The sequence below is a fragment of the Mesoplodon bidens genome (assembly GCF_964165515.1).
Source record: "Mesoplodon bidens genome assembly, chromosome: 12".
NCBI lineage: Eukaryota > Metazoa > Chordata > Mammalia > Artiodactyla > Ziphiidae > Mesoplodon > Mesoplodon bidens.
The window spans coordinates 68,414,405-68,434,852 of record NC_138168.1 but is presented as its reverse complement, the minus strand read 5'-3'; the positions used below and the strand labels follow the sequence as shown (position 1 = coordinate 68,434,852).

General features: G+C 43.1%; 1 protein-coding gene across 1 annotated transcript in view; it reads right to left on the bottom strand.

Annotated features, from left to right (window-relative positions):
• The window catches only part of ARFGEF3 (ARFGEF family member 3), a gene marked incomplete at its 5' end in the record, with an annotated part of 187,936 nt that extends 178,941 nt beyond the window's left edge, over positions 1 to 8,995 (bottom strand). The window contains 2 exons of the mRNA XM_081250676.1: positions 1,711 to 1,762; positions 8,911 to 8,995. Coding sequence (XP_081106802.1) covers positions 1,711 to 1,762; positions 8,911 to 8,995 — 137 coding nt within the window. The remainder of the gene's footprint in view (positions 1 to 1,710; positions 1,763 to 8,910) is intronic.
• Between the last annotated feature and the right edge of the window lie 11,453 nt (positions 8,996 to 20,448).

Here is a 20,448-nt window from a genome sequence, read left to right as displayed (position 1 = left end):
TAGATTAGGTCCTCCTTCAATTTTGTTGAAAGCCAAGAAGTGAAAACTAACCTGCAAAAAGATGTGTGCCCTGATCATTGTATTCATCCCCTTTATCAACAAACACAGACACTAATATTTTCATAGTCCTTTGTTGGTAGGAAGAAGGTTTTGCACCCCAGGAAAACACACCACAGTCAGATGCGGGATGGGATGGGTAACAGCTGTCCTTTGTCAGGAGAAGGTTAAGAAGTGAAATGGAAAAGGAGACGTGGCAAAATCAGTTCTGAAGCAAATAATTTTAAGACAGGGTACCTGCAGAAATTGGAAAATCATCTCCTTTAAACCATCCATGCCTTCGTATCTGTTGGAGTGTTTTCACATGGATACCCCAGCTGGAATATACCTCCTCCGGGCAAGAATGTTGCTGCCAGACATTCTACCCATTTAGAAGCTTTATACCCACAAAAGTACACTTGGTTTGATTAACATATGAATTACCTTACAATATATCAGCCTGTAGCAGACACTACAGGAGAAGTAATACATTTTTTAAAAAGACAGAAACATAACTCTTGTTCAATCTACTTGAAAAGAGAGAACATACCTAATAAATTAGGGTCCTGACAATATAGAAACTATATGCAACAAAAGATTGTTTTTATTTATTTATTTTTTTTGCGTTACACGGGCCTCTCACTGTTGTGGCCTCTCCCGTTGCGGAGCACAGGCTCCGGACGCGCAGGCTCAGCGGCCATGGCTCACGGGCCCAGCTGCTCCGCGGCATGTGGGATCCTCCCAGACCGGGGCACGAACCCGCGTCCCCTGCATCGGCAGGCGGACTCTCAACCACTGCGCCACCAGGGAGGCCCTGTTTTTAATAATCTCAAAGAAAAATCTGGAAACGATCCAAATGTCTAACAATAAGAAAACTGTGAAATAATTTGTTGCAGCAGCCATACAATGGACATATATGCAATATTTTAATTTGAAGGACATATATTGACATTAGAAAATGTTCTTCATATGGTGCTGACCAAAAAAACAAGCAGGAAACAAACTTGTAAATAAAACTTCATATTAATTTGTATGTGTGCTGGGGGGAAAGTCTATTAAGAAAATCTATTAAGCCGTGTTCAGTGGTTATCCTTAGGTGGTGTAATTATGGGTAACTTTCTTATTTGCTCTTTCCCAAGTTCCACAAAAAGCATGTATTTCTCTCATGATTGTGGAGCGGGGTGGGGAGTGGGAAGTTGAGGAATTGGGGAAATAGATTCACTGTCTCAGGGCTGCTGCTGATGCCTATAGAGTTTGTGAGATGGTGTCCAACCAAGGGGCCAGTGAGAGCTTAAATCCAACCCACATGGTGCAGGGCTGCTCTCCCACTAAGGGGGCGCCATTTCCGAACTCACAGTGGAAGATTCTGTCCACTGTCCACATCCTCACTTAGATTTTGGTCATTTCTCTCCTTGACCAATTTTATCCTTTCATCCCTGACTTCCACAGCTGGTTCCTTTGGATTACTGACTTCACTCACTCCAAGACAGGTAGAAATCAGTGCAATCAGCTTCCCATCATGCTAACCTCATGAAATATCCCAGTTCACTGATGCAAAAAAAGTCACCAGTCAGCAAGTAAAATGCTATAAACCAGTGAGGTTTTCTGGCCCTTCAGGAAAGCATAGCGGGCAATTTTTACTTCCACTATATTACACAACTCCAGTCTCCTTACCTCAGCAAGTGTGGAGGGATCTTGACAATGGTATCCACACTATCCAGGGTTTCTGCAAAGGGAAAATTACAAAGTTAAAAATAAATATGTAAAGACTGAGAATTTAAATGTATACAAATTTCACTGTTAGTTTCTTTTTTCCCTCTGGAAATTCCTATAATTATAAATAGCCAGTTCTCAAATATCTGCATGCAAATCATCCATACTTAAAAATCCTTTTCCTTTGCTCGCCCACAAGACTTCCTCTCAGAGCTTAAAGATTAGGACGCATTTCGCTTAGAGACAGAATAAATAGTTAAATTCCTAACCTGAAACAGAGTGCCAATTTAATCTAGTTACAACTGGCTAAAAATGTTGTATTCTTGCAATAACAATAGAGAAAGAAAAGCTATTTCCTTGAAAATACCATTTTAATACCCTTAAATAATAACTTATACTTGTGAGAGACTTTCAAGTTCACAAAGCACTTTATGCAACAGCTCATCTCACACACATTTATGACATGGCAGATGAAACTTTTTAAAAATCATACTATAGTTAGGGATACTGACTGGGAGGCTCACCCCCAAGTCTCATAACTCTGACGTGGGTGTTCAGTACTTTACCATCGTTGTGGTAAAATTCACCCTCTTGCTGCCTCCAGTTGTTGAGATAATGAAACATTCACTGTTCTCTTCAAAAATAATAACTGTTCTATTTCAATAGCTCCAACAATCCTGCACCCAATTCCAATATGTGCGTGTGTGTCTGTGTGTGTGTGCGCGTGCGCATCAGGGTTGGGGGGGGATGGTTTTCCCACACCAACAAGCAATTCCCTGACAGCAGCTGGGTGTCCTCCAATTTAACTCAACTCTGACACGAACTGGAGACAGCATCGGATCCCACAGATTTGGGCTCAATCCTACAAGCCTATAACACCCCCCGCACCCCATCTTCAGATGCCAATCTCAAGTCCGGTTGTCACCTGGGCTTCTGACACACTGGCTAGAAATTAAAGTTTCCAACAACCCCCTCCTTGGGTTTAATTAATTTGCTAGAATGGCTCACAGACCTCAGAGGAACTTTCACCTAGTAGATTACTGGTATGTTACAGAAGGATATAACTCAGGAGCAGCCAGATGCTAGAGATGCATGAGGCAAGGTGTGGAGAAAGGGCAGAGAGAGTCCTTGCTCTCTGGGTGTACCACTCTCGCCAAATGTCCCTGTGTTCATCGGCCCGGGAAGTGCTCCAAACCCCATCCTTTGGGGGTTTTACAGAGGCTTCATTACATAGGCATGATTGATTGGCCACTGGTGTTTGAACTCAATCTTCAGCTCCTCTCCCCTCTGTGGAGGTCAGGGGGTGGGACTGAAAAGGATGGTTTCCTGGCAGCCAGCCCCCATCCGTATGTGTGGTCCAACAATCACTTCATTAACCTAACAAATGACTCTATAGCTCCCTTCACTTGGGAAATTCCAAGGGTTTTAGGAGCTCTGAGCCAGAAACAGGGACCAAGACCAAATATATATATTTCTTATTATAAATCACAACATCACACACTCCAACCCGTCTCCAGTTTTTCTGTTTAAACTCTTGCCTTCTCTCTTCACTGTTTAGAGTCAACAAGCCCTGTCGACCTGAACTGTTTTTATTGGGGAAGGAGAAACATCTCTCCCCACCCTGCCAACAGATCAGAGGGAACAGTGGACACCAAATGTACCCCTGAGACTCAGGGCTAAGAACAGGCCAAAACATGATGATAGTGTCTGGGCCCGCTGTGGTCCATGGGGCAAAACAGTGGGTGTAAGCCAGACAGTTAGCAAAATAGAAAGATGGATCAGCACGGTCGGTGATGCTGTGGTCACAAGGCCCAGGGAGGAATTAGAAGGACTGAAGTCAGTTCTTAAGATGAGACAGGATAATGAGAAAACAAAACCCTGAGATGCAGATGCAGGGAGTGAGTCTGCATCTCATGGGTGAGTCCAGGCCAGCAGTCAACAGGGCAGAGCCAGTGCCCAGGACAACTTGACGCTGTTTCCCAAGAAGAGGGTCTGACGCTGAACAACCAAATCGCTGTGGTTTTCCTCATCACACAGAAGGGTTTATATTCAACTCAGGATGTGCAACAGTGCCCAACTCTGCAAGTGCTAACAGAGAGCTAGAGGAAAGGGAAAAGAGAAAAGCAGTCACAGAGCAGCCATAATGAGCCCATCCTGTTCCAGAAGGGACGCCAGGTAGGAAGCTGCATCGGGGGTGGCATGTCAGAGCACAGGTGAAGCCCAGGGATGTAAATGTGGGCATCGCATTCTCAGAAACTGAAGCTGTGGCTCTGAAAGTGTTCAACTCCAGTCGGGCAGCGAGTGAGAGACGAGAGCTCGTGGCTCATTCTTTTTTTTTTTTTTTTTTTTTTTTTTTTTTGCGGTACGCGGGCCTCTCACTGTTGTGGTCTCTCCCGTTGCGGAGCACAGGCTCCGGACGCGCAGGCTCAGCGGCCATGGCTCACGGGCCTAGCCGCTCCGCGGCATGTGGGATCTTCCCAGACCGGGGCACGAACCCGTGTCCCCTGCATCGGCAGGCGGACTCTCAACCACTGCGCCACCAGGGAAGCCCTCGTGGCTCATTCTTGGGACACGCAAACTTTTAGGCTGGGGAGGGGCCGGAGCTGCAAAGGGGACAGAGCAGCTCAAGAGGTCAGATCAAAACAGACGGGGTGCGGGCATGAGGCCAAGGTCAAGTGGGGGCCCAGTGTGGCTGAGATGCCTGGTAAGAGGGATGTGAGAATGGTCTGCTAGACAGAGGTCTGGGTACCTTATTCTTCAGTCGGTGGAAGAACAGAGGAGAAAGTCAGATCGCAGTGAGTTGAAAAGTAAGCAGGAAGTGAGGATGTGGACACAATCACTACATTCACTTTTTTTTATTATTAATTTTTATTGGAGTACAGTTGCTTTACAATGTTGTGTTAGTTTCTACTGTACAGCAAAATGGATCAGCTATACATGTACATATGTCCCCTCTTTTTTGGATTTCCTTCCCATTTAGGTCACCACAGTGCATTAAGTAGATTTCCCTGTGCCATACAGTATGTTTAGTTACATTCACTTTTTAAGAAGGTTAGCTGTGAAGGTAACAGATGCTGTGGCTGGAAGGAAAAGCGGGTGGAGAGAGAGACGGAAGGATGGTGGTTAGATAGACCATCCTTCTTCTCTTACTTGGTATTCAGGCTACTAATTTTCTTTCTCTTCTCCATTTTCCAAATCCATTCTACAGGAGCTCCCTGATATAGGCAAACACCTAAAGTTTCTAAAAGGGACATGGTCCAGTTCTAATGTTCTGCCTTTCTATTTCATCCTGCCATTCCCAGCTCCCAAACCTCCAGGATTGCCAGTGCTTGAGGGAGAATGCTATTCTTTCAGGCTCTCCACACGCTGACTCAGTCCCTTGTTCTTTTCTATTCCTTAGTCAGACCATTTCCTCACTGACAAAAGTATCTAACCTAGATAGCTTAAAATAGAGAAAAAGTACATACATGTTCCTTGCCCGTTATTATGCAGCCATTAAGAAAACTGATTTTCAGAGACATATTAATAATAAAGTAGAAGAAAAGCTGAAGTTAAAAAACAAGTAACAATCTGCCATATATGTATAACCCTTTGCAGAAGGGAAATACTCCAAAATGTGATTAGTGTTTTCTCTGGGTGGTGACATTATGGGTGATTTTAATTTTTTCTTTATAGTGTTCGAATATTTTTCAATATTCTAAAATGAGCATATATAACTAGAAAACAAGACAAATATCACTTAAAACCCAAATAAGACATTAACACGTTGATTTATTTATGTACTGAACACATGCCTCTCATATTGTAGGTGCAGAAGCCACAGACAAGCATAAGCAACAGTCCCTATGCTCAAGAAGCTCACGTCTACACTGTAGACATTTGTTGCTTTGGTTGACTGGCATCCACTCCACTGCCTCTGAAGCAGCAAACCCTAATTTGTTTTGAGGAAGCCATCCTTCCCTGACTCTGGGAGTTCACTGGGCCTTGTAGCCAGCTAGCCCAGAGGACTGGTTCAGGGATACATACTCAACCCATCAGGACAAAGAGAGAACTGTGACACAAAGGACTGGGTGGGAGTGACTGGAAGAGCCCCACTCTCTTGAGATGATCCCATGATAGGCCAAGTGGGAAATGACCCCTTTCTCCTGTAAAGGCCTAAAGGTGGAGATACTCTCTCTCCCTCTTCTATGACAGTTTTAATGGGAGATGACTCCTCTCTCCTGTGATGGTCTAAATGTCTTTCTCCTATAATAGTCCAAGCGGGAGATGAGCTCTTTCTTCTGAGATGGAATAAGGGTGAAGATGACCCCTCTCTCCAATGGTACGTTTGATAAGAGATGACTCTTTCCTGGGATGGTCTACATGTCATGGTGACCCCTCTTCCCTATAATGGCCCAAGTGTAAGATGACCCGTCTCTCCCATGATAGTCTAAGTCAGAGACGATCCCTCTCTCCTGAGATGGTCTAAGTGTGCTGATTCATGAACCCAAAGCTGTGGAGTGTTCATCATCCCAAAAGAGCACAGCGAGGTCCTTGAAACAGTATCTAATTCCTGAACCAAACTCAACCTATAGCTCGCCTTCCAAGGGGTATTTAGTTCATAGAGTGAATACATTCTATTTTGCTTAAGTCTGCTTGAATCCGTTTTTTTGGTCTCCTGAATCCAGTATATTTCTCAATCATCCTGCCCCTCAAAGAGTAGCTTTGTGCATAACCAACTATAATCCCCAGCAGCAGGTGCTATACGAGGGTCCTGAGAGCAGGGCTCAGAGCCCAGAGGAGCAACTGATTCGACTGCAGAGCTCAGGGGAGGCTTTGTATGTGAGCTGGGCCTTGGGATTCTGGAAAGGGAAGCTGTGGCAGAAGGGCGAGCACAAGCCCAGGCAGAGAAGTGGGCAGCACACGGCATGTACAAGAAAGTACATGGCTTACTGGGGACCGACGAACCCTTGCTGTGGGGGCGATGGGAAAGAAGGCTGGGGCTAGATTCCAAAGAGCATTCTAAGGAATTCACACTTTACTCTAAAAAAAAAAAAAAAGTATGGGGGTTGAGGAGTGAAAAGCATTTTATAGCAAAAAAAAAAAAAAAAAAAGATGGAACAGTGGAAAATGGACTGGAGTGGGAAAGAGAACAGGAAACCATACCTTCATGTCTTTGTTTCTGCCTCTTTCTCCCTCCAACATACCCTTCTAACAAACTAATTATAGGGAGAGAGCATTTTATTCATCTTTCTATCCCCACTGCTCAGTACAGAGGAGGTCTTCATAAATCTTTGCTACATAAGTGAAGAAGAGAAGACACCCACAGCTTACCCATTCTCCAAGTCCAATTTACTTCAAAAGCCCCACCAGCTCACACCAATCCCCCCAGCACACCCCTGACCCCACATTCATCCCCTCTTCTTTGATCTCTTTTCCTGGTTCACTCATTCCAACCTGCACAAGGAATTCCCCGCGCTGTTATTTAACTGTTTTATGAGCTCCCATCCCTTCTTGCTCATGAAGAACAGCCACTGGGAAAAGAATCACATCTACTCTTCCAGGCAGGCTGGACTCCAGGCTCTGCTCAGATCATCCACCTGCCTCAGCTCTGGGCTTCCCGGTCACTTCAAGGACCTAAACTAGGCAACACTGCACTTTAACTGAACAAGATGTTGAGTATCAACATTAAAATTAAAAATACTAGATTCCTCTCCTCCTCCCTGTTAATTAAATCTGCTTAACTTACGGCAAAAATAATAATAAGTACAAGGAATAGCATGTTTAGAGTGCAGTCGGCCCTGCTTTATTATGTTACCCGGCCATCTGTGACCCTTCATTAGAGGCATTTGAGAATCTACCCTGATCACTCTGCTGAATGACAATGGCAATGCAAAAATAGTACTGTGGCTTTAAGAGCCTTGCTTCTCACTTATGTACCTGGTCCATCTTTTTTTTCCTCTAACAGTAAACAAATGGTCAAGTTCTGATTCTGCCTATGAGATGAACTTCCTAGACAACATTCTAGGAAATTTTGTGATGATAGGCAGACATAAAAAAAAAATGATGTGGCTGTGATTGTTTGTACACACACGCTCACACATATGTGAATTCAGACCTTCTAAATATTAACCGAGTCACCACCGAAAGCACCATCAGCATTCTCCATTTAGTGAAAAACCTGCTAATAGCCCTTCTCTATCTCTTTTCAGGCTGTACCACAGTACAGTGTCATGACAAGCACTGATGGCTCTTTGGCTGAGAGAGAAAGGGATTCAATTGTATGTTTTAATTAAGTGGCAACTGAGGAATCACACGCAGGCTTGGGCAAGGCCAGAGGCCAAGAGAGCTGCCCTGGTTTCTCCTTCGCCTTTCCTTGTTTTTCTCCTAAAGCATCTCTGTCACCTAAGCATGCTCCTGATCCCTCTGCATTCCCACCCAGACAATTTTGATTTCCCACGGTCTTGCCTAATTGGAATGTCATTCAGTTTTCTCCGAGGTTGAGTTCTACAACCTGAGTCTGATGGGAAACACACATTTGCTACCTGGAACTTCTTTCAATGCTTGCACAGCTCACAAATCTAAAATCCCACCTGTCTGAAAGGCAGACGACAACAGAATTGCAGAGGCAACACCATCCCACCCGTACGTTATTCTTCATGTAGAATAACCATGAAGGCTGATACTTAACAAGCTGGCCTCTATCAGGAAAATCAAATTAAATAAGCTATTCCTTCCCGGTTACACTCGCCAAGGTTTTGAGATCGGGGTTGATGGTTCAACTTCCCTCTTGCCCACAGGCGCTTCGGAATCAGGCCCCTGGATTCCCACCGTCTTGCGGTCCTGACTCGGAGATGGGTGACCACCGTCCGCCGTGCTGGGGATCTGAAGAAAGGGACCGCCCGCAGGGGAGGACGGCGTTTCCCCGTTAAGGTTTGGAAGAAGATAAAGAGACCAGAGGGGAGGCAGATGGATGTCAACGCCCGAACCCAAATTCGCATATCACACATCAGTTTACCGAGGCAACTCTAGCAATTGCGCGAAATGCTTCGGTCACAGATGCTCAGCGAAAGCCCCCCACGCAGAGGGTCCATTGCAGCCAGCCCGCGCGACCCTCCGGCGGTGGCGAGCAGGACCCACCGGCAGGTGCCCTACGCCCCGCGCCCCGCTCGGCGCGCTTACCCAGGGCCCAGGTGCAGCTCTCTTTGATGGCTTTGTACTTGCTCCCGGACGCTTCCTTCTGCAGCTTCCTTAGGATCTCTTCCATCTTGACCTTCGCCGGGGGCCAGCCGCAGACAGCAAGGGGAGCGCACGCGAGGCCCGGAGGGGACGCCGCCGCCACCGCAACCCGGCCCCGGGCGCCTAGGCGGCCGCTGCGCTCGCCCCGCTCCGACCCCGCGCGGCGGCTGATGAATCACGCCCGCTCCATGCCGCCGCCACGTCAGGCCCGGAGCCCCGCCCGCCGCCCCGCCCGCCCGGTCAGGTGCGCCCAGCGCGCGGCGACGGCCACGGCCACGGCCACGGCGGGCTGGGGATCGGAGGCCGCGACTCGGCCCCGGCCCCCGAGGCGGTCCCGGGGGGCACGGAGGCTCGCGGAAAGGTGGAGGTGGACGTCCTGGGCTGGCTCGCAGGCTGGGCGTTGGCCGGGCTCGGCCCGAGGGAGCGTCGGGCAGCGGCCGGCAGCAGGCGGGGAGGGGCCTCGTCGCTGCTCCCGCCACACCCCCATCCGGGGCGGGCGGAGTTGGGGCGGCCCGGCCCCGGCTCGCGGAGATCCCGGCGCCGGGTGGCGTGGCGCCCTCTGCGTCCCGCGGTCCAGGTGCTGCTCCCTCGTTAGTGATGAGCAGCTCTTCTGGGCCACCCTCTGTGCCAGGCTCGGTGCCAGGCTCGGCGCCACCTGTGAATAGACTGTGATTCTGCCCAACCATGTATTCCACACCATCTCGCGTGTGTGTATGTGTGTGTGATGAACATCCTCATTATACACAGGTTAAGGTACTTCCCAAAGCAACAAGATTTGGACTCGAAACACTCTTGCATCCAAAACCCCTTTTAAAAATCTCTCTTTCTTCCCTTTCCCTTCCTCTGTTGACCTGAATTGTTTTCCTCTGAAGAAAAATAAAGGCGGGGGCGGGCGGGGGAGTGGCGCACAAGGCTACGTGACTTGGGTAGGGGTGGGAGAGGTGGACAGAGAAAGCTTCCGCAATGAAGAACCTCCAGGCTGAACTTGGAGGCGGACGTGGGGGGCCGGATGGGGAAGGCAGTGTGAGGCAGGGCCTCTACTCTTGGGAGAGCACCTGTGTTTCAGGAACTTCAAGTCGAGTTCAGAGATGGGAGCCCTAGGATGGTTGCTGCAGGAAGAAAGGAGAGGAAAGCAGGAGTCTTATTTGCAGTCTCATTTTTTTTCCCTGTTGTGAAAGCTGTGGTTAGGAACTAAGAAAGGATTTTAAGCATTTTTGTTTTTCTTTAAAAATGTAACTGTAGTGGTAGTGAGGAAGTTAAATTTCAGAGGAGTAGACTGGCAGCTGTGAAAAGAGTAAGAAGATTCTGCAGTAATCTAGAAATAAGTTAAGCCAATGATAGATGGAAAGGAACAGAGGAAAATATAGCAAGAGATATTTAAGGTGTCGAAGCAGTAGGATTTACCGACTGATTGAGGTAGTAACACATGGGATAACTTCCAGGTTTCTTGTTTAGGAAAATAGGAGGATGGTGGCCCCATCCTCCAAGTTAAAGAAGAGAGGAAGAGAAGGGTTTGGAATCCAGGGGGTATATGAGTTCAGTTTTGAACACGTTTAGGTTGAAGTGGTAATGAGATACCATAAGGTGTTTTGTTTATGGGCAGGAACTCAGGACAGGGCTCCGAGGATCTGAAACCATCAAATATTGAGAATTGTTAATGCCTAGGATTGGGCAAAGTTTGCTGGGAGGCAGTGGATCAAATGGGAAGAGCAGGATGCCAGAGAGGAAACTGGGGGCCTCTTACCCTCAAATGATGGGCAGAGGAGCAAGTGCGCACAGAGGAGGCTGAGAAGGAGCAGTTAAGAAACCCGCAGCGCAGGAAGGAGGGCAGCCAGGAAAGGCAGTGTCACAGGAGGGTGTCCAACAGATGGGGGGTGTTCAGACTGCTGCTTAAGCCCTCTCGGTAGTGAGGAGGCAAAACTTGCAAAGTCCAGCCCCCTAGGGACCCTTCTACTCACATCCACACACCTTATGAAACCATCATTTGAAGAAGGGTTTCCAGTGCTAAAAAAAAAAGTTCAAAAACACTGTAGTCGATAATATAATTATGTTAGACTACATTGTTAACTATTTGGAAATATACACACAGAGAGAGAGAGAGATCACAAATATATACCATATAGAAAAATAAATTACAAATGTGTTAATGTGTTAAAGAGTTAAATTTAAGAATTGAACCATAGAAGGTTTAGAAGAAAACGTAAGTAAATATACTTACCTTAATGCATTAAGATTATTTCTACTAAACCAGCTAAGGAAGAAACTGAAAGGCAAACAGATTTGACTATTTCAATATGTAGAAGCTTTATGTCAAAAGTTCCATACAAAAAATAAAAAGCAAATGACATTCTGACGAGCAGATGGAAACGAGAGTAACTCACCGGCTTCCCCGGTGGCGCAGTGGTTGAGAGTCCACCTGCCAATGCAGGGGACACGGGTTCGTGCCCCAGTCCGGGAAGATCCCACATGCCGCGGAGTGGCTGGGCCCGTGAGCCATGGCTGCTGAGCCTGCGCGTCCAGAGCCTGTGTTCCGCAACAGGAGAGGCCACAACAGTGAGAGGCCCGCGTACCACAAAAAAACAAAAAACAAAACAAAACAAAAATCTACAAACAATAAATGCTGGAGAGGGTGTGGAGAAAAGGGAACCCTCTTGCACTTTTGGTGGGAATGTAAATTGATACAGCCACCATGGAGAACAGTGTGGAGGCTCCTTAAAAAACTAAAAATAGAACTATCATACAACCCAGCAATCCCACTACTGGGCATATACCCTGAGAAAAGTATAATTCAAAAAGTGTCATGTACCACAATGTTCATTGCAGCTCTATTTACAATAGCCAGGACATGGAAGCAACTTAAGTGTCCATCGACAGATGAATGGATAAAGATGTGGCACATATATACAATGGAATGTTACTCAGCCATAAAGAGAAACAAAGTTGAGTTATTTGTAGAAAGAGAAAAATAAATACCGTATGCTAACACATATATATGGAATCTAAAAAAAAAAAAAGGTTCTGAAGAACCTAGGGGCAGGACAAGAATAAAGACACAGACGTAGAGAATGAACTTGAGGACACGGGGAGGGGGAAGGGTGAACTGGGATGAAGTGAGAGAGTGGCACTGACATATATACATTACCAAACATAAAATAGATAGCTAGTGGGAAGCAGCCACATAGCACAGGGAGATCAGCTCGGTGCTTTGTGACCACCTAGAGGGATGGGATAGGGAGGGTGAGAGGCAGATGCAACAGGGAGGAGATATGGGGACATATGTATACATGTAGCTGATTCACTTTGTTATAAAGCAGAAACTAACACACCATTGTAAAGCAATTATACTCCAATAAAGATGTTAAAAAAAAGTAAACGATTTTTTAATACATTTTAAGTAATTTGTATAATATATAGTGTACCCTTGTATAAGGATAAAAATTGAATACCCAAAATAGATAATATTAATAATTATTAACATTGAAAAATGATTCCTTTATTTGCAAAACAGTTTTCTGTTTTAGTAATAATTAGTATGTACTATAATGTGATACATTTGGACTTTTGCTTCTGGCTATGATAACAGCAGCTTGTATTGGAACAAACTTACTGTTGAAAGCAATTGCAAAACTGTATTTAAAATATTAAAAGCATTGTTTGAAGGCATCAAAAGCAACCAAGACTGCCAGGACTTGAAGGGCCAAGATCCTAGAGTGAAGGGGAATGCACAAAAGTGAGCCAGATGTTTACAGTTACTTTTTCCCCTTGGAGCACTTGCTAGTTCACATCATAGCACATAGAGGCCAAGCTGAAAATGGTAATCTAGAGATGCGAGAGTTCTCAAGGTATGGGATGACGAAAATTTTAGTTCTGAGTTATTAAGGCAATTAGAACTTGAGGAACCAAGATGGGAGGGAAAGGGGAACCACACAAACTTAAGCTACATAAAATTATATATAACATTAGAAACAATAAAATAACCCCCAAAAGCTTGACATCTACTCATTAATAAAATTTTAATGAACAGCCTTTCTCATAGTTGTGATAAATCTGTGTGTGTAGATGTGTATATGTATGTGCAGATATTGGTATACTTTTATGCAAATGAGGTAACATTATACATGTACTTATACATTCTGCCTCTTTTCACTCAATGTTTTGTCACAGACAAGTCTTCCTTTTTAATGGCTGCTTATTATTCCTGTTGTATGACTCAGTCTATATTGTTGGTTCCAGATTTTACTATTATAAAGAAGACTTCAATGAACATTTAGTTATTATATTACTTCCCTACCTCCCTACATACCTTCCTAGAGTAAACTCCTAGAAGTAGAAGTGCTGAGTCAAAAAGCATACACAGGGCTTCCCTGGTGGCGCAGTGGTTGGGAGTCCACCTGCCGATGCAGGGGATGCGGGTTTGTGCCCCGGTCCAGGAAGATCCCACATGCCGTGGAGTGGCTGGGCCCATGAGCCATGGCCGCTGAGCCTGTGTGTCCAGAGCCTGTGCTCCACAAAGGGAGAGGCCACAACAGTGAGAGGCCCATGTACTGCAAAAAAAAAAAAAAAAAAAAAAAAAAGCACACACAGTAAAAGGGTTTGACAACTTATTGCCAGAATATGGTCAAGGTACACAGATATCTGCTTCCACAAACAGTGCAGGAAAGAACCAGTATTGCTATTCTTCAGCATCACAATGTATTAAAAATTCCTCAGAAGGTTAGAGAAAGAGCCCTACAACATATTATGGAAGCATTTATTATTCCTCAACAATGTGTCCATTTGAGATTCTGATTCCGAAGCAAGCGCCAAAAAGAAGGACGGGACATAGACCCGAGATAAGAATGCTCCAGTCACCACTTCTATTCAACTGTATACTGACTAAAGATCTCAGGCAGCATAATGAAACAAGAAAAAAAGTACAAGAATTAGAAAAGGAATAAATGAAATAGTCATTATTTGTAGGTGATATAATTATTTACAAGGAAAATCTAAAAGAATCTACAGATAAATTTTCAGAAATAATAAGGGTTTAGCAAGATTTCTAGATGTAGTATTAATATAAAAAGACAATTGCATTTCTATTCATGAGCAAAACCAAAAAAAAATTTAGTAGCATAAATAATATAAAGCATCTAGGAATAAATATAAGAAAACGTGTGCAAGTCCTTTGTTCAGAATACTCCAAGTCTTTACTGAAGAATTTTAAGGAGGTCCAAGAAAATGGAGAGATATACCTCATTTGTATAAAGAAGATGAAATATTGGGTAATAAGCAATTCCAGTGAAATTCCCAACAGGTGTTTTCATGGAGCAGAAATGGATGACTTTAAAATTCATTTTGCCCCTTTGTCATAAATTAATTGAGCATATGTGTGTTGGTTTATTTCTGGGCTTTTTATTGTGTTCCATTGACCTATATGTCTGTTTTTATGCCAATACCATACTGTTTTAATTACTATAGCTTTGAATATAGTTAAAGTAATATAGCCAAGAATGTACAATGGGGTAAGTATGGTCTTTTCAATAAATAGGTTGGGAAAACTGAACAATGATATGCAAAAGAATGAAACTTGACCACTATCTTACACCATGCACAAAAATTAACTAAAAATGAATTAGAGATTTGACATCAGACATGAAGCCATAAAACTCCTAGAAGAAAACATAGGCAGTAAGTTCCTTAATGTATGTCTTGGCCATGATTTTTTGAATCTGACACCAAAAGCAAAAATAAACAAGTAGGACTACATCAAACTAAAAAGCTTCTACCCAGCAAAGGCAACTATCAACAAAGTGAAAAGGCAACCTACTGAATGGGAGAAAATATTTGCAAATTATACATCTGTTAAGGGGTTAACAATAAAAATACACAAAAGCTCATACAACTCAATTGCAAAAAAATTCAATTAAAAAGTTGGCAGAAGATCTGAATAAATGTTTTTCCAAAGAAAACACCCAGATGACTAACAGGTACATGAAAAGATGCAGAACATCATGGATCATCAGAAAAATGCAGATCAAAACCACAATGAGGGGCCTCCCTGGTGGCGCAGTGGTTGAGAGTCCGCCTGCCGATGCAGGGGATACGGGTTCGTGCCCCGGTCTGGGAGGATCCCATGTGCCGCGGAGCGGCTGGGCCCGTGAGCCATGGCCTCTGGGCCTGCGCGTCCGGAGCCTGTGCTCCGCAACGGGAGAGGCCACAACAGTGAGAGGCCCGCATACCGCAAAAAGAAAAAAAAAAAAAAAAAAAAAAAAAAAAAAAAAAAAAAAACCACAATGAGATATCACTTTACACATTTTAGAATGGCTATTATCAAAAAGACAAAAAATAATAAGTGTTGACAAGAATGTGGAGAAAAGGGAACGCTTATGCACGGTTGGTGGGAATGTAAACTGGTGCAGCCACTGTGGAAAACATTTTGGACATTCCCCCCAAATTAAAAAGTAAAACTACCATGTAATGCAGCAATTCCACTTCTTGGTAGTTGTCTGAAGAAAATAAAAACATTAACTCAAAAAGATATATGAACTGCCATGTTCACTGCAGCATTATTTACAATAGGCAAGATATGGAAATAAACTAAGTGTCCACTAGTGGGTGAATGGATAAAGAAGATGTGGTATATATACACAATGGGATATTATTCAGCCATAAAAAAGAATGAAACTTGCCATCTGTGACAACATGGATGGACCTCAAGGACATTACACTAAGTAAAATAAGTCAGACAGAGAAAGACAAATACCATATGATCTCACTCATTTATATGTGCAATCTAAAAAAAAACCCAAAACAAAAACCACCAAGCTCACAGATATAGAGAACAGATTGGTGGTTGCCAGAGGTGAGGGGTGGGGGTGTGGTGGGAGAAATGTGTGAAAATTTTTAAAAAATAAAAATAAGTTTAAAAAAGAAAGTAAAGGGACTTTGTAAGATCTTATGATCAAATTAAAGGAAAAGGTTTTAAGTTTGATTAGCTATGCATATTGCTATAAAAACCAATATCAAAAAGAAATCAGTCTTGAGATTAGGAACCAAAATGGCAGAGTAGAAGGAGCTGCTCTCACTCCCTCTTGTGAGAACACCAGAATCACAACTAGCTGCTGGACAATCATTGACAGGAAGACACTGGAACTCACCAAAAAAAGACACCCCACATCCAAAGACAAAGGAGAAGCCATAGTGAGACAGTAGGAGGGGCGCAATCACAGTAAAATCAAATCCCATGACTGCTCGGTGGGTGACTCACAGACTGGAGAACACTTATACCACAGAAGTCCACCGACTGGAGTGAGGTTCTGAGCCCCAAGTCAGGTTCCCAACCTGGGGGCCCAGCAACGGGAGGAGGAATTCTTAGAGCATCAGACTTGAAGGCTAGTGGGATTTGACTGCAGGACTTTGACAGGACTGGGGGAAACAGAGACTCCACCCTTGGAAGGCACACACAAAGTAGTGTGTGCATCGGGACCCAGGGGAAGGAGTAGTGACCCAGGGGAGACTGAACCAGACCTACCTGCTAGTATTGGAGAGTCTCCTGCAGAGGCAGGGGGTGGCTGTGGCTCACTGTGGGGACAAGGACACTGGCAGCAGAAGTTCTGGGTAGTATTCCTTGGCATGAGACCTCCCAGAGCCCGCCATTAGCCCCACCAAAGAGCCTGGGTAGGCTTCAGTGTTGGGTTGCCTCAGGCCAAACAACCAACAGGGAGGGAACCCAGCCCCACCCATCAGCAGTCAAGTGGGTTTAAGTTTTACTGAGCTCTGCCCACCAGAGCAACAGTCAGCTCTACCCACCACCAGTCCCTCCCATCAGGAAACTTGCACAAGCCTCTTGGATAGCCTCATTCACCAGAGAGCAGACAGCAGAAGCAAGAAGAACTACAATCCTGCAGCCTGTGGAACAAAAACCACATTCATAGAAAGGTAGACAAGATGAAAAGGCAGAGGGCTATGTACGAAATGAAGGAACAAGATAAAACCCAAGAAAAACAACTAAATGAAGTAGAGATAGGCAACCTTCCAGAAAGAGAATTCAGAATAAGGATAGTGAAGATGATCCAGGACATCAGGAAAAGAATGGAGGCAAAGATTGAGAAGATGCAAGAAATGTTTAACAAAGACCTAGAAGAATTAAAGAACAAACAAACAGAGAGGAACCATACAAAAACTGAAATGAAAAATACACTAGAAGGAATCAACAGCAGAATAACTGAGGCAGAAGAACGGATAAGTGACCTGTAAGACAGAATGGTGGAATTCACTGCTGCGGAACAGAATAAAGAAAACAGAATGAAAAGAAATGTAGACAGCCTAAGAGACCTCTGGGACAACATTAAATGCAACAACATTCGCATTATAGGGGTCCCAGAAGGAGAAGAGAGAGAGAAAGGACCCGAGAAAATATTTGAAGAGATTATAGTCGAAAACTTCCCTAACATGTGAAAGGAAATAGCCACCCAAGTCCAAGAAGCGCAGCGAATCCCATACAGGATAAACCCAAGGAGAAACATGTCGAGACACACAGTAATGAAACTGGCAAAAATTAAAGACAAAGAAAAATTATTCAAAGCAGCAAGATAAAAACAACAAATAACATAAAAGGGAACTCCCATAAGGGTAACAACTGATTTCTCAGCAGAAACTCTACAAGCCAGAAGGGAGTGGCATGATATAATTAAAGTGATGAAAGGGAAGAAACTAGAACCAAGATTACTCTACCTGGCAAAGATCTCCTTCAGACTTGATGGAGAAATCAAAAGCTTTACAGACAAGCAAAAGCTAAGAGGATTCAGGACCACCAAACCAGCTCTGCAACAAATGCTAAAGGAATTTCTCTAAGTGGGAAACACAAGAGAAGAAAAGGACCTACAAAAACAAACCCAAAACAATTAAGAAAATGGTCATTGGAACATACATATCGATAATTACCTTAAAAGTGAAGGGATTAAATGCTCCAATGAAAAGACACAGGCTTGGTGAATGGATACAAAAACAAGACCCATATATATATTGTCTACAAGAGACCCACTTCAGACCTTGGGACATATACAGACTGAAAGTGAGGGGATGGAAAAAGATATTCCATGCAAATAGAAATCAAAAGAAAGCTGGAGTAGCTATACTCATATCAGATAAAATAGACTTTAAAATAAAGAATATTACAAGAGACAAGGAAGGATACTACATAATGATCAAGGGATCAATCCAAGAAGAAGATAAAACAATTATAAATATATATGCACCTAACATATGAACACCTCAATATATAAGGCAACTGCTAACAGCTATAAAAGAGGAAATTGACAGTAACACAATAGTAGTGGGGGACTTTAACATCTCACTTATACCAAGGGACAGATCTTCCAAAATGAAAATAAATAAGGAAACAGATGCTTTAAATGACACAATACACCAGATAGATTTAATTGATATTTATAGGACATTCCATCAAAAACCAGCAGATTACACTTTCTTCTCAAGTGCGCACGGAACATTCTCCAGGATAGATCACATGTTGGGTCAGAAATCAAGCCTCAGCAAATTTAATAAAATTGAAGAGATATCAAGCATCTCTTCTGACCACAACGCTATGAGACTAGAAATGAATTACAGGGGAAAAAAACATAAAAAAACACAAACACATGGAGGTTAAACAATATGTTACTAAATAACCAAGAGATCACTGAAGACATCAAAGAGGAAATCAAAAAATAACTAGAGACAAATGACAATGAAAACACAACAATCCAAAACCTATGGGATGCAGCAAAAGCAGTTCTAAGAGGGAAGTTAATAGCTATACAAGCCTACCTCAAGAAATAAGAAAAATCTCAAGTAAACAGTTAAACCCTACACCTAAAAGAACTAGAGAAAGAAGAACAAACAAAACCCAAAGTTGCAGAATGAAAGAAATCATAAAGTTCAGAGCAGAAATAAAGGAAATAGAAACAATGAAAACAACAGCAAACATCAATAAAACTAAAACTGGTTCTTTGAGAAGATAAACAAAATTGATAAACCATTAGCCAGACTTATCAAGAAAAAGAGGGAGAGGACTCAAATCAATAAAATTAGAAATGAAAATGGAGAAGTTACAATAGACACCGCAGAAATACAAAGCATCCTAAGAGACTACTACAAGCAACTCTATGCCAATAAAATGGACAACCGGGAAGAAACGGACAAATTCTTAGAAGGGTATAACCTTCCAAGACTGAACCAGAAGAAATAGAAAATATGAACAGACCAATCACAAGTAATGAAATTGAAACAGTGATTAAAAATCTTCCAACAAACAAAAGTCCAGGACCAGAGGGCTTCACAGGTGAATTCTGTCAAACATTTAGAGAAGAGCTAACACCTATCCTTCTCAAACTCTTCCAAAAAATTGCAGAGGAAGGAACACTCCCAAACTCATTCTATGAGGCCACCATCACCCTAATACCAAAAGCAGACAAAGATACTACAAAAAAAGAAAATTACAGACCAATATCACTGATGAATATAGATGCAAATATCCTCAACAAAATACTAGCAAACAGAATCCAACAACACATTAAAAGGATCATACACCATGATCAAGTGGGTTTTATTCGAGGGATGCAGGATTCTTCAATATACACAAATCAATCAATGTGATAAACCATATTAACAAATTGAAAAAAAAACATATGATTATCTCAATAGAGGCAGAAAAAGCTTTTGACAAAATTCAACACCCATTTATGATAAAAACTCTCCAGAAAGTGGGCATAGAGGGAACCTACCTCAACAGAATAAAGGCCATATATGACAATCCCATAGCCAACATCATTCTCAATGGTGAAAAACTGAAAGCATTTCCTCTAAGATCAGGAACAAGACAAGGATGTCCACTCTCACCACTATTATTCAACATAGTTTTGGAGGTCCTGGCCAAGACAATCAGAGAAGAAAAAGAAATTAAATGTATCCAAATCAGAAAAGAAGAAGTAAAACTGTCACTGTTTGCAGATGACATGATACTATACATAGAGAATCCTAATGATGCCACCAGAAAACTACTAGAGCTAATCAATGAATTTGGTAAAGTTGTAGGATACAAAATTAATGAACAGAAATCTCTTGCATTCCTATACACTAATGATGAAAAATGTGAAAGAGAAATTAAGGAAACACTCCCATTTACCACTGTAACAGGAAGAATAAAATACCTAGGAATAAACCTACCTAGGGAGACAAAAGACCTGTATGCCGAAAACTATAAGACACTGATGAAAGAAATTAAAGATGATACCAACAGATGGAGATGTTCTTGGATTGGAAGAATCAACATTGTGAAAATGACTCTACTACCCAAAGCAATCTACAGATTCAATGTAATCCCTATCAAATTACCAATGGCGTTTTTTTACGGAAGTAGAACAAAAAATCTTAAAGTTTGTATGGAGACACAAAAGACCCTGAATAGCCAAAGCAGCCTTGAGGGAAAAAAACGGAGCTGGAGGA